Source organism: Oncorhynchus gorbuscha, linkage group LG16 (assembly GCF_021184085.1).
Source record: "Oncorhynchus gorbuscha isolate QuinsamMale2020 ecotype Even-year linkage group LG16, OgorEven_v1.0, whole genome shotgun sequence".
In the NCBI taxonomy this organism is placed as follows: domain Eukaryota; kingdom Metazoa; phylum Chordata; class Actinopteri; order Salmoniformes; family Salmonidae; genus Oncorhynchus; species Oncorhynchus gorbuscha.
The window spans coordinates 3,928,314-3,941,425 of NC_060188.1; the positions used below are offsets into that span (position 1 = coordinate 3,928,314).

At 44.3% G+C, this 13,112-nt stretch overlaps 1 protein-coding gene across 9 annotated transcripts in view; it reads right to left on the reverse strand.

The window, feature by feature from the left end:
* sun1b (Sad1 and UNC84 domain containing 1b) overlaps positions 1 to 13,112 on the reverse strand; it is a 67,009-nt gene that overhangs the window by 48,351 nt on the left and 5,546 nt on the right. For 3 of the 9 annotated variants that reach the window (XM_046306088.1, XM_046306085.1, XM_046306084.1), the window contains exons 1-2: positions 11,735 to 11,985; positions 11,062 to 11,156 (exon numbers count right to left, since the gene is read on the reverse strand). The exons of 2 other annotated variants lie outside the window; for them this stretch is intronic. In XM_046306088.1, the coding sequence (XP_046162044.1) occupies positions 11,062 to 11,156; positions 11,735 to 11,749 (110 nt within the window). In that variant the 5' untranslated portion in view covers positions 11,750 to 11,985. Of the gene's footprint in view, positions 1 to 8,917; positions 8,981 to 11,061; positions 11,157 to 11,734; positions 11,987 to 13,112 lie in introns of those variants that run through there. 4 more of the 9 variants (XM_046306089.1, XM_046306086.1, XM_046306092.1 and 1 more) reach the window with 3 other exon arrangements.

Consider the following 13,112-nt stretch of genomic DNA (forward strand, 5'->3'; position numbering starts at 1 on the left):
TTGTCACGAAAAGATGCTCGAATATGCATGTAATTGACAGCTTTGGAAAGAAAAAAACTGACGTTTCCAAAACTGCAAAGATATTATCTGTGAGTGCCCCAGAACTAATGCTACAGGCGAAACCAAGATGAAATTTCATACAGGAAATGGTCCAGATTTTGAATGCCCTGTGTTCCAATGTCTCATTATATGGCTGTGAATGTGCCAGGAATGAGCCTGCACTTTCTGTCGTTTCCCCGAGGTGTCTGCAGCATTGTGACGTATTTGTAGGCATATCATTGGAAGATTGACCATAAGAGACTACATTTACCAGGTGTCTGCCCGGTGTCCTCCGTCAAAATTATTGCGTAATCTCCAGGTCCATGCGCGTTCCATTTTCTTCAGAGGAGAAACCAAACTGCCACGAATGATTTATCAGCGATAGATATGTGAAAAACACCTTGAGGATTGATTCTAAACAACGTTTGCCATGTTTCTGTCGATATTATGGAGTTAATTTGGAAAAAAGTTTGCGTTGTAATGACTTAATTTTCAGGCTTTTTCTTACCCAAACGTGATGAACAAAACGGAGCGATTTGTCCTACACAAATAATCTTTTTGGAAAAACTGAACATTTGCTATCTAACTGAGATTCTCCTCATTGAAAACATCTGAAGAACTTCAAAGGTAAATTATTTTATTTGAATGCTTTTCTTGTTTTTGTGAAAATGTTGCATGCTGAATGCTAAGGTTAAATGCTATGCTAGGCTATCAATACTCTTACACAAATGCTTGTTTAGCTATGGTTCAAAAGCATATTTTGAAAATCTGAGATGACAGTGTTGTTAACAAAAGGCTAAGCTTGAGAGCAAATATATATACATTTCATTTAATTTGCGATTTTCATGAATGGTTAACGTTGCGTTATGGTAATGAGCTTGAGGCTATAAATAGGATCCCGGATACGGGATTGCTCGTCGCAACAGGTTAATGGACAGCCAATCAATGACATTATCAATCCATTAACCAGCAGTACAGTTGACTTCCAGAGCCAGATCTGGATCTCCCTGTGATCGCCTGGGAGGAAACAGAATGAACAGCCCGTCTATAGCCACTGGCCAGGGATATTAACACAGAGCTCTGCTTGGCGCAGCACATCCTGGGCTCCGGCTTGGCAGAGGGCTCTTTTTTACAAACCCTGCAGTGGTGAAACACCTGGATTGATACACAGACAGATACTCTGTAAATCCACACACAGACAAATCTCACACAACATGTAGAAAGAAGCACGCACACACAAATAACACTCTAAACACTTGTTTAACAAATCTCTCTCTCACACACACACACACACACACACACACTCCGCTATTGATTGAGCTTATTATCACGTTGTCTTGCTTGCAAACCCCTACGTCAATTCGCTATAGAGCTCTGTATTGATCCATATGAGTTTCCCTGGACTAAACTGCCCCCACACCAGATATCAAAGTAGACTGGACACTGACCAAAAGCAGAGAGAGAAAACACTTCTCCTCCTCCTTCACTGTTCTCTTACACAACAACGGGAGCTTTGATGCCCAGTCCTCCCACACTCAGTGGGTACTGCCAGTTCTCCGATGGTGTACTAACGAACCAGAGAGAGATCAGATCACCCAGAGATTTAGTCTACATTGTACAACCACTGAGGTGTCTCGGGGGTAACCTACTAGCTTTCCTTTCATTTATTATATTATAGATGAGGACTTTATAATAATCATTGACCTGCAGGGAAAGTTCACTGAAATCCCTGTGGTCAAATTGAATAAATGTTTGCTGAATATAAATCACATAAATTCCTGGGAGCAGCTGCCAGATCCTCATTACCATCATATTAATCTAACATCCCCTTTCAGATCCTCATTACCCTCATATTAATCTAACCTCCCCTGCCAGATCCTCATTAACCTCATATTAATCTAACCTCCCCTGCCAGATCCTCATTAACCTCATATTAATCTAACCTCCCCTGCCAGATCCTCATTAACCTCATATTAATCTAACCTCCCTGCCAGATCCTCATTAACCTCATATTAATCTAACCTCCCCTGCCAGATCCTCATTAACCTCATATTAATCTAACCTCCCCTGCCAGATCCTCATTAACCTCATATTAATCTAACCTCCCCTGCCAGATCCTCATTAACCTCATATTAATCTAACCTCCCCTGCCAGATCCTCATTAACCTCATATTAATCTAACCTCCCCTGCCAGATCCTCATTAACCTCATATTAATCTAACCTCCCCTGCCAGATCCTCATTAACCTCATATTAATCTAACCTCCCCTGCCAGATCCTCATTAACCTCATATTAATCTAACCTCCCCTGCCAGATCCTCATTAACCTCATATTAATCTAACCTCCCCTGCCAGATCCTCATTAACCTCATATTAATCTAACCTCCCCTGCCAGATCCTCATTAACCTCATATTAATCTAACCTCCCCTGCCAGATCAAAGACAGTTGACACCACAGTCAGGGATCAGTGATACAGTCACACACACCACAGTCAGGGATCAGTGATACAGTCACACACACCACAGTCAGGGATCAGTGATACAGTCACACACACACCAGTCAGGGATAAGTGATACAGTCACACGCACCACAGTCAGGGATCAGTGATACAGTCACACGCACCACAGTCAGGGATCAGTGATACAGTCACACGCACCACAGTCAGGGATCAGTGATACAGTCACACGCACCACAGTCAGGGATCAGTGATACAGTCACACGCACCACAGTCAGGGATCAGTGATACAGTCACACACACCACAGTCAGGGATCAGTGATACAGTCACACACACACCAGTCAGGGATAAGTGATACAGTCACACGCACCACAGTCAGGGATCAGTGATACAGTCACACGCACTACAGTCAGGGATCAGTGATACAGTCACACACACCAGTCAGGGATCAGTGATACAGTCACACGCACTACAGTCAGGGATCAGTGATACAGTCACACACACCACAGTCAGGGATCAGTGATACAGTCACACACACCACAGTCAGGGATAAGTGATACAGTCACACGCACCACAGTCAGGGATCAGTGATACAGTCACACACACCACAGTCAGGGATCAGTGATACAGTCACACGCACCAGTCAGGGAGCTCAGACACAGATTACAAACCACATGTTCTAGAAATCTAAACGGTGAAACCACAGGTTGAACAATTCAACACACACACTTTTTGTTGTTGAAAAACTGATGCACTATCAACTCACCCTTAACAAGCCTGGGATGTTAGGCCAAATACTAAACACACCGAAAACGTCATTAGCAGAACCATTTCAAAACAAATGTGGCGTTGAGACTAACCACCAGCAGGCTGTCTTCTGGAGTGTATTACTGAGGGAGATATCACTCCCAGCAGGGTTTATAACTCCTCCTTTAAACCCTTCTGGGCCTCACTACATTCTGCTTACAGAATTAAGTTTTACTGGAGATGTTTCCATACAGTTGTTTAAGCTGGGCTCTGGAGGGTCAGTGCAGGTCTGTGGGGGAAACACAAAACACACACGTCCCACCCTACGGTCCTAAACCATTATAGAGTAGAGAGCTGCCATTCCCCTGAGAAAAAACACAGGCCTATATTTACCACAGGCAGGGCAGGGACAGGCTGGGTAGAGGGGATCTCAGATTTCCATCTGTCTAACTCTGGGTGGGTTTCAATTGGCACTGAGATTACGGCCACCGCCCATCCTCCTCTTTTCCCTCAAACAGAACAGAAGCACTTCTCTTCCTTCTCTCTCTAACAGTGTGCCATCTCTTCCTCTCTCTCGCTCTTTCATATTGCCCTTGTTGCTATGGAAACTTCTCCAAACAGCTCTCCGGGGCCTGAGAGGGTGTGTGTGTGATCTGTGACCGCCTGAGTTTGTGCCCCTCCCACTTCTACAGAGCAAATCCTGTCAGAGGAGCACTAGCAAGTAGAGAAGAGGGAAAAAAACAGTAGTTGAAATTCCCCTTCACATGTTATAAGTTCAGCCTGAATGGTGTCAACACCACCTCTGACACAGACACACCATCATCCAGCTGCTGCCATTCAACCATGCCCTTGACCAGTGAAGCACTGTCTGAGGGAGGCAACCATGCTGCCACACACACACACACAAACAGGCATGGACACAAGCCCACAACACACACCAGATGTCCTAAACAACTGAGTGCAGCACGGCCAACCAACAGAAAGTCCTTCTCCACACATGCCTTTAACCTTCCGTGATTCACAGTTTTTATTACCTCCACTTCATCCCTTCTTTCTCATCTTCCACCCAGCCTTACCACCAGGCTGATCATAGCACTATAACCACTGGTCCTAATATTACCCTAGATCACCATCCACCCAGCCTTACCACCAGGCTGATCATATCACTATAACCACTGGTCCTAATATTACCCTAGATCACCTTCCACCCAGCCCCAGGCTGATCATATCACTATAACCACTGGTCCTAATATTACCCTAGATCACCATCCACCCAGCCCCAGGCTAATCATATCACTATAACCACTGTTCCTAATATTACCTAATATTACCCTAGATCACCTTCCACCCAGCCCCAGGCTAATCATATCACTATAACCACTGTTCCTAATATTACCCTAGATCACCATCCACCCAGCCTTACCACCAGGCTGATCATAGCACTATAACCACTGTTCCTAATATTACCTAATATTACCCTAGATCACCTTCCACCCAGCCCCAGGCTAATCATATCACTATAACCACTGTTCCTAATATTACCCTAGATCACCATCCACCCAGCCTTACCACCAGGCTGATCATAGCACTATAACCACTGGTCCTAATATTACCTAATATTACCCTAGATCACCTTCCACCCAGCCCCAGGCTAATCATATCACTATAACCACTGTTCCTAATATTACCCTAGATCACCTTCCACCCAGCCTTACCACCAGGCTGATCATAGCACTATAACCACTGGTCCTAATATTACCTAATATTACCCTAGATCACCTTCCACCCAGCCCCAGGCTAATCATATCACTATAACCACTGTTCCTAATATTACCTAATATTACCCTAGATCACCATCCACCCAGCCTTACCACCAGGCTGATCATAGCACTATAACCACTGGTCCTAATATTACCTAATATTACCCTAGATCACCTTCCACCCAGCCCCAGGCTAATCATATCACTATAACCACTGGTCCTAATATTACCTAATATTACCCTAGATCACCTTCCACCCAGCCCCAGGCTAATCATATCACTATAACCACTGTTCCTAATATTACCTAATATTACCCTAGATCACCTTCCACCCAGCCCCAGGCTAATCATATCACTATAACCACTGTTCCTAATATTACCTAATATTACCCTAGATCACCTTCCACCCAGCCCCAGGCTAATCATATCACTATAACCACTGGTCCTAATAATACCCTAGATCAGTTTGAGTGCCTATGAGATATACAATACTAATGCCAACCAGGGGACCTACTTGCCCAGTAACACAGATTGGTCATAAAATATGAAGGGGCCCATTGAGAGACACACTATTGCACTCTCAGGCTAGGGTCAGTGTGTCTAGAACCCCATCCTTCAGGTGCTGTTTATTAGAAAGGGGCAGCCAGAACTCTACTACACTGCTGGGTGTCAGGTAGGTAGGTGTGTGTACTCTGCTGTGATTGACTCGTGTGTGTGTGTGTGGAAATGTCTAACCCAAGAGCTGAATTGGCTCTTTCCTTTTTCCATCTAACACACTCCCTAGCTCTCTCATGCACACACACATTCACATGTTAGAAATCTGGCATAGGAGAGAAAAATCAGGCACTGGGCAGAAAATGAGGTTTCTCTTTTAGTCAAATCAAAACATATCCATGATGGCAGAATTTCTCCTTCTCTGAGAAGTAACTAACCTAACCTCAAAGTATACTCCATTTGTGTGTTTTTACAACACTATCATTGAGCTGATACACAAATATATGGACAACCCTTCAAATTAGTGGATTGGCTATTTCAGCCACACCTGTTGTGATGTAAAGCTTGCCGTCGTTAGACTCCGGAGCAGTGGAAACGTGTGATTCATCACTCCAGAGAATGTGATTCATCACTCCAGAGGATGTGATTCATCACTCCAGAGAATGCTTCACCATCTTGCAGTCCGACGGACGAATCTGGGTTTGGCGGATGCCAGGAGAAGACTACCTTCCCCAATGCATAGTACCAACTGTAAAGTTTGGTGGAGAAGGAATAATGGTCAAGGGCTGTTTTTCATGGTTTGGGCCCCTTAGTTCCAGTGAAGGGAAATCTTAACGCTACAGCATACCATGATATTCTAGACGATTCTGCGCTTCCAACTTTGTGGCAACAGTTTGGGGAAAGCCCCTTTCCAGTTTCATCATGACAATGTCCCCATGTACAAAGCGAGGTCCATACATAAATGTTTTCTCGAGATCGGTGTGGAAGGACTGACATGCACAGAGCCCTAACCTCAACCCGATCGAACACCTTTGGGATGAATTGGAACGCTGACTGTGAGCCAGGCCTAATCGTCCTACATCAGTGCTCGACCTCACTAATGTTCACGGCTGAATGGAAACAAGTTCCAGCAGCAATGTTCCAACATCTAGTGGAAAGCCTTCCCAGAAGAGTGGAGGCTGTTCTTACAGCCCATGATTTTGGAATGAGATGTTCGGCGAACAGGCGTCCACATACTTTTTTGTCATGAGGTTTATATGGATGCTCTAATATATAGAGTTTAATAATAAAAAACATTTTTATTTTAAAAAATATTAAAGTTATGACTGATTAGTATCTCGTTACAACATTTCCCGGTGTAGTACAGGGGGACAGAGTAGCTACCATATAATTAAAAATAACAATTGAATGTCTCCCTCTATAGCTGGTACAACTTATTTTCTCACAGGGGTAATACTCAAGAATCCTCCACTGACAGCAGTAGATCAATAGTGTAAAGCCAGGAAATAGCTGAGAGCCTGGGAGAGAGCAGGGAGACCTCCCCTTACAAGGGCAGACATTGTACAGGCTTTACATCAATCAGTGAGGCCATTCTCCTTACAGCTAATGAATATGGTGTTTGTACCAATGGGAATACACTGGTAATTAACCCTTGGTTGGTGGGCTGTAGCATGGTGGTCTCTGCTGGGTCGTATTGATTAGGCACCAAACGGAAGACAATGAACTGAAACAGGGAGGGACTACTTTAACTTGTCCAATAAAAAGCCTGATTTTCCTTTGCCCGTAGCTATATGTTTTGCTACAGTGTTGCCTAATGAATGGGACCCTGGCCTCCTGCTCCTGTCCACTCAGGTTTGTTCCCCTCACTGTGGGGCTTCTAAAATACCTCTCAGATTGTTGGATGTGATTGGTTGGGCTTTCATTCATTCCTCCCTCCCTTTCTCCAACTTGTCTACCAGTCTTTTGAGTTCTGACAACAGATGGCCCAACGGTTGCTGTCACCTGACCCTGTCCCTCTCAGCACAACCCTCTCCCCATTCCACACACATTCACACACACACACACACACACACACACACACACACACACACACACACACACACACACACACACACACACACACACACACACACACACACACACACACACACACACACACACACACACACACACACACACACACACACACACACTGTGACAGCTCTCAAACTGATAGGCTGATATTTGTGATGCCTAGCTACAGTACATGAGTCAACTGCCTTCTCTGTCAGTTTGTTCTGCCATTTAAAAAACAACAGCCCAACAAGGCAAAACCAATAACATTTTGTTAGTTCAACTAATTCAATAAGCGAAGTATTAGCCTACATTACTCTTTCATGTACAAGAAAGAGAGACTCTTTACCTAATTCTCAGATCAGTGCCACCAGGCATTAATATGGTTGATCAACTCTCTCACTGGACCATGGAGACACACGTCTTGTTCCATTCTTCCATGCTAGAGAGAGACTGAGAACCCAGAGCCTTTAATCGGTCTCCACCTCACTCCACACACGACCTGGGACCGGTCCGGCACCAAGTCAGGCTTTCCCACGGTCAGAAGATGTAGTAGTAGGGCTGTTAGAATTTGAACTATGAATTGTGATTCTATTGGGTAGGACACGGCTGTGGGAGAGCTTTCAATGCAGGGAAGGTGTTGCTTGGTTATTATCTTATTGCCTTATACCTTCACAGTGAGGGGAGACAAGGTGGATCCACAGGTTATCAAGAGGTTAAACTGAGCAATTATGAGACAGAAAAAAACATTACCAGCAGAAGCCCTTAAGGATCGTAGACTAAATCCTGTCTCGTGTAAGAGAGCTCACCTGCAGCAAATTCTACTGCGGTAAGGAAGCCATTTCTCTACTGCAACGCACGCGCACACACAGACACCCCCGTTCCACTCCACACAAGGCTACTTATGGCAAACCCACACACCCTGGCACTCCCACCTCTTCTACGTGCCTGTGAGAACAGTGAGATATTAAAGGCAATTACAAGGGATGTATGTAAATGTCATGTAGTTGTCAGGCCAGCCAGGCCTTGGAGGACAGCCTGTGGTCTGGGCCTTGTCCAACTCAGGGAGAGGAGAGGACTAAACATGTCAGCTGACTGAAGGGCTTTTCTATAGATGTGCCCTTAGCATTTTTCAAAGGAGAGCGAGGGTAGAGTATGGTAGTCAATCTAATGGGAGTGGTTGTGTTAGAACATGCTCACGTACACGAGTGTGTTACACTGTTATTCTCTCTCAACAAGAAGCACAACAGAATGTCTCCTCTTAAAGACCCAAATTCCAGCACTACCATTTCCCTCCCATTTCTTTACACGAGGTGTCAAAGTGACAGTGTAGAAAAACAACATTCCAACTTCACACACACAAATCACCTGCATATTCAGAGACAATCACACCTGCAAGCAGTTTCATGCCCAGGCCCCAGAGATGATGGGCTGAAGAAAGAGAGAGAGATCAGAACAATGATGATCGAGCAGCATGTACTGTAAACTAGGGCAGCATGATATGGGCAAATACATTTAATTGTGATTCAGATCAAAACCCTTGGGTGAACTGTCGGAATCATGGAAATAAAATGCGTTTTCAATTATATTTTTTAAATAATAGAATCTTTGAGAACTAACAATTGCAGGAAATTTGCTAAATCTATTTCAGTTCCATGGAGAATTTAAGAATTGCAGGAAATTGGCTTGAAAATGCACATAAAATTGCTACACCACTTAGATGAGGAGCCTTTCAAATGTTCCCTAAAATTCAGCAGAGCCCAAGTCTAACTGCGACCTTTGCTGCATCCATTGCCACACCCACCACCTAAGCCACTTTTTTTAGTCCATAAAAACAAAAAAACTCCACAACATGAAAAGTTTTTTCCTTGAAAATTCAGTGGGAGGGAAAGAACAGTGTGTGACTGACATGAGACATACCATGAGAGGAAACACAGGAAGCAAACACCAAGCTAAGGGAGAGTCAGTCCAAACTAAGATAACTACAAAGGCGCTATGCTACCATTTTCATTGTGTTGTTCCCTCATAACACACAGCTTTACACACAGAAATGCTGAACCACAAGCGCACACCCTGACAGAATCATCGGGCTGAATCATCGAAACCACAACCACAGCGGTTGCTCGTGTGAGCAACTCTGGAACTCATCAGCAAGAATGCACCAAGATCTTCAATGTATCAACTGTCAAGGATGAATATTTGTATCAAGACTGAAAATATTTAGCTAGAAATAGAAGCCATTAAAATACAACTTTACAATTTCAACATTATCTCCTCACTCCAACTGTTGTAAAATGTACTCTCAAACGTACTTCAAAAGATCTTTTTACTCAAGTGAGAGCAAAGACAATCAAGTCAGTAAGATGTCTGAATGCAACACAAACTCATTCAGGACTCCTAATGGTGCTTTACTCTTGGAAAGAGGTGTCAAACAGTGAAAAACGGGAGGTGAATGAGAAACAACCTCCGGATTGAGGCAGCAGAAGCCTTTCATTCTCCACGGCTGTGGTAATGACTGATCTGACAGAGGCTCTGACTGTAGTCAGTGGACATAACCACATTAGGGAGACGGGATTCAATAACAAATGCTATTTCTATGTCACAGAGGAATAGCTAACTAGTGTAGGAAGGAAAGATTGATGATAACCCTCACCACACATCTGGAGGCCATCTGAATATGGGAAGAGCAACATAGGTCCCTGAACCTTGGATAAGACACAGTATGAAACCTCTAGCCTGTTCTAGAGCAACAGATAGGTCCCTGAACCTTGGATAAGACACAGTATGAAACCTCTAGCCTGTTCTAGAGCAACAGATAGGTCCCTGAACCTTGGATAAGACACAGTATGAAACCTCTAGCCTGTTCTAGAGATAGGTCCCTGAACAGATAGGTCCCTGAACCTTGGATAAGACACAGTATGAAACCTCTAGCCTGTTCTAGAGGAACAGATAGGTCCCTGAACCTTGGATAAGACACAGTATGAAACCTCTAGCCTGTTCTAGAGCAACAGATAGGTCCCTGAACCTTGGATTAGACACAGTATGAAACCTCTAGCCTGTTCTAGAGGAACAGATAGGTCCCTGAACCTTGGATAAGACACAGTATGAAACCTCTAGCCTGTTCTAGAGGAACAGATAGGTCCCTGAACCTTGGATAAGACACAGTATGAAACCTCTAGCCTGTTCTAGAGGAACAGATAGGTCCCTGAACCTTGGATTAGACACAGTATGAAACCTCTAGCCTGTTCTAGAGGAACAGATAGGTCCCCCTGAACCTGGATAAGACACAGTATGAAACCTCTAGCCTGTTCTAGAGGAACAGATAGGTCCCTGAACCTTGGATAAGACACAGTATGAAACCTCTAGCCTGTTCTAGAGGAACAGATAGGTACTATAACATTTCAATTCAAATAAATATTCCTGCAATTGTTCCATACACACACTCTGAATTGTCTAGAATGGACATGAAATTAACCTGATGAAATGGTCAGTAGCTCAGCCAGCATTCTCACCTGAGGGAGTAGGTATATCCTGTGTTCTCTGGAGCACACTGTGGAGGAGTGTATGTGTGTAGGCGAGAGAAATCCATGGTCATTCTCCGATCAGACTGCAAGAGTCAGGGTGGAAGGGAGAGGGCTCTTTAGGCCATAGCACAATAGATGAGGGATTATCATTCTAACACACCAGCAAAGGCATGCATTACACACACACACACACACACACACACACACACACACACACACACACACACACACACACACACACACACACACACACACACACACACACACACACACACACACACACACACTTGTTCAGCTTGTCTCTCGGGACTAGTACTGTTTAGATCCAGTAAAAGGTTGATGTACTTTCCCACAGAGCAACAGCATAGTCCTACAAACACTCACTAGTTAGCATACAAACAAACTGTTCCACACACATACTACACCTCTCTGGTGAATATTAGTCAATCTCTCTCTGTGCCTCCACAGCCCAATCCCACATTAGACCCAATCTACTTGGCTTTAATCCAAGAAAACCTAGGCAGCAGTAGCGACTCTGGAGAGTCCCAGAGCCCAGGCAGGCAGGCAGACAGCAGAATAATGAGAACAGTTACACATTAGAATTTCCCCTAGCCCACAACACTACAGCGCTGCTCTGTTCTGTAGAATAGACTTGGCCAACCTCCTTCCCTTGCATTATGGCTGCGGCCTGTTGACAACAAGCGCTTCGGAAGGCAGGCAGCAGGGTTGGGTAATGAATGGAACTCTTCTTCTCTTTCTGTAGTTCAGCAGCTGTGGGCTGACGGGGACCAGTGGAGACAGGACAGGGGACAATGGGAGTCCCTCTCAGGCAAGGCACCCAGCCAAAATACCAGACTGACTCCCTCTCAGGCACAGCAACCAGCCCAATACCAGACCGACTGGGGAAAACAGGCTCCCTCCCTTCAGAGAGTAGCACATACAGAGGTGGAGCTATAGGCCCAACCCTGATAATGGACGGGACACACCTAACCAGGTAGATGCCTGGGGCCTGTTCAGGAGGGTGTGGTGCAAATAACATTACAGAATGTTTGTGTAGGAGAGGAGTAGACATAATTGTGGGAATTTTGCCAGTTCTATACATTATCCTACATTTCTGTCTACAACATTGTGATCCCTGCACACTCCCAGAAGCAACACCAGGAAGATGACAAGCGTGGTGGGACACAGTAATCTATAAGCTACTCAATTGAACATGACCCCGTGAAGGGTCAGGAGAGGGCTAACATGAAACCTGTTTAAACCCTCAGTCAAATATATAGTAACCTAACAGGTACTATAAAGGGAACATGACAGGGATGAATTTGGACGTGGTGATTTGTTTAGTCTATTCAAAACAGAGGGAAATCAATAAATGGAGCTGAAACACTAATGTATTGATTTTAACTATGGATCTACAACATCTAGCCTTGAAGTAAACTCAAACAGCAATGGAACGGTTGCCTCTCAAATATGCACAGAATTCAATGGTTACATAAATCAGCGGGTTTGGTTTGAATGACTCCACTTCCGCTGATAACTTACAGTAGGTATGGCAATGCAAGTTACTACCCACGTCATATCTTCCTACAACAAACCCTGAGCTGTGCTGATACTACAGTAGCTAAGGAAGCACCCCTGCCACCTATAATATACTATTATAGAGGTTGTACTAAATAAGAGCGAGCACTATAGAGGGAACAGATGGCATTTCCCCAAATCTGCCAAATGAGAGGGACTACTGCCTGGTAATCTTAACCACAGGTCAAATCTATTTGTAAATCCAAAGGACCAAAACAGGGATTAATAATCATGAAAACCCATGTGGCGTCTTTAATTCTGCCTGGATTAGTCGGTTGGATGGGTGGCCTGTTTTTGTCAATCCTTCAGGATGCAGAAGTTACTGGACATTCCAAGTTCAGGAAAATAACAATATAAACTCTCCTGTGTGTTCAAAACGGAATTATTTTGAAATTGTAGAGCTGAGATGGGAACCAACTTTAGAAACATGTTTCAATTGCCATCCAATGTATCACAACCAC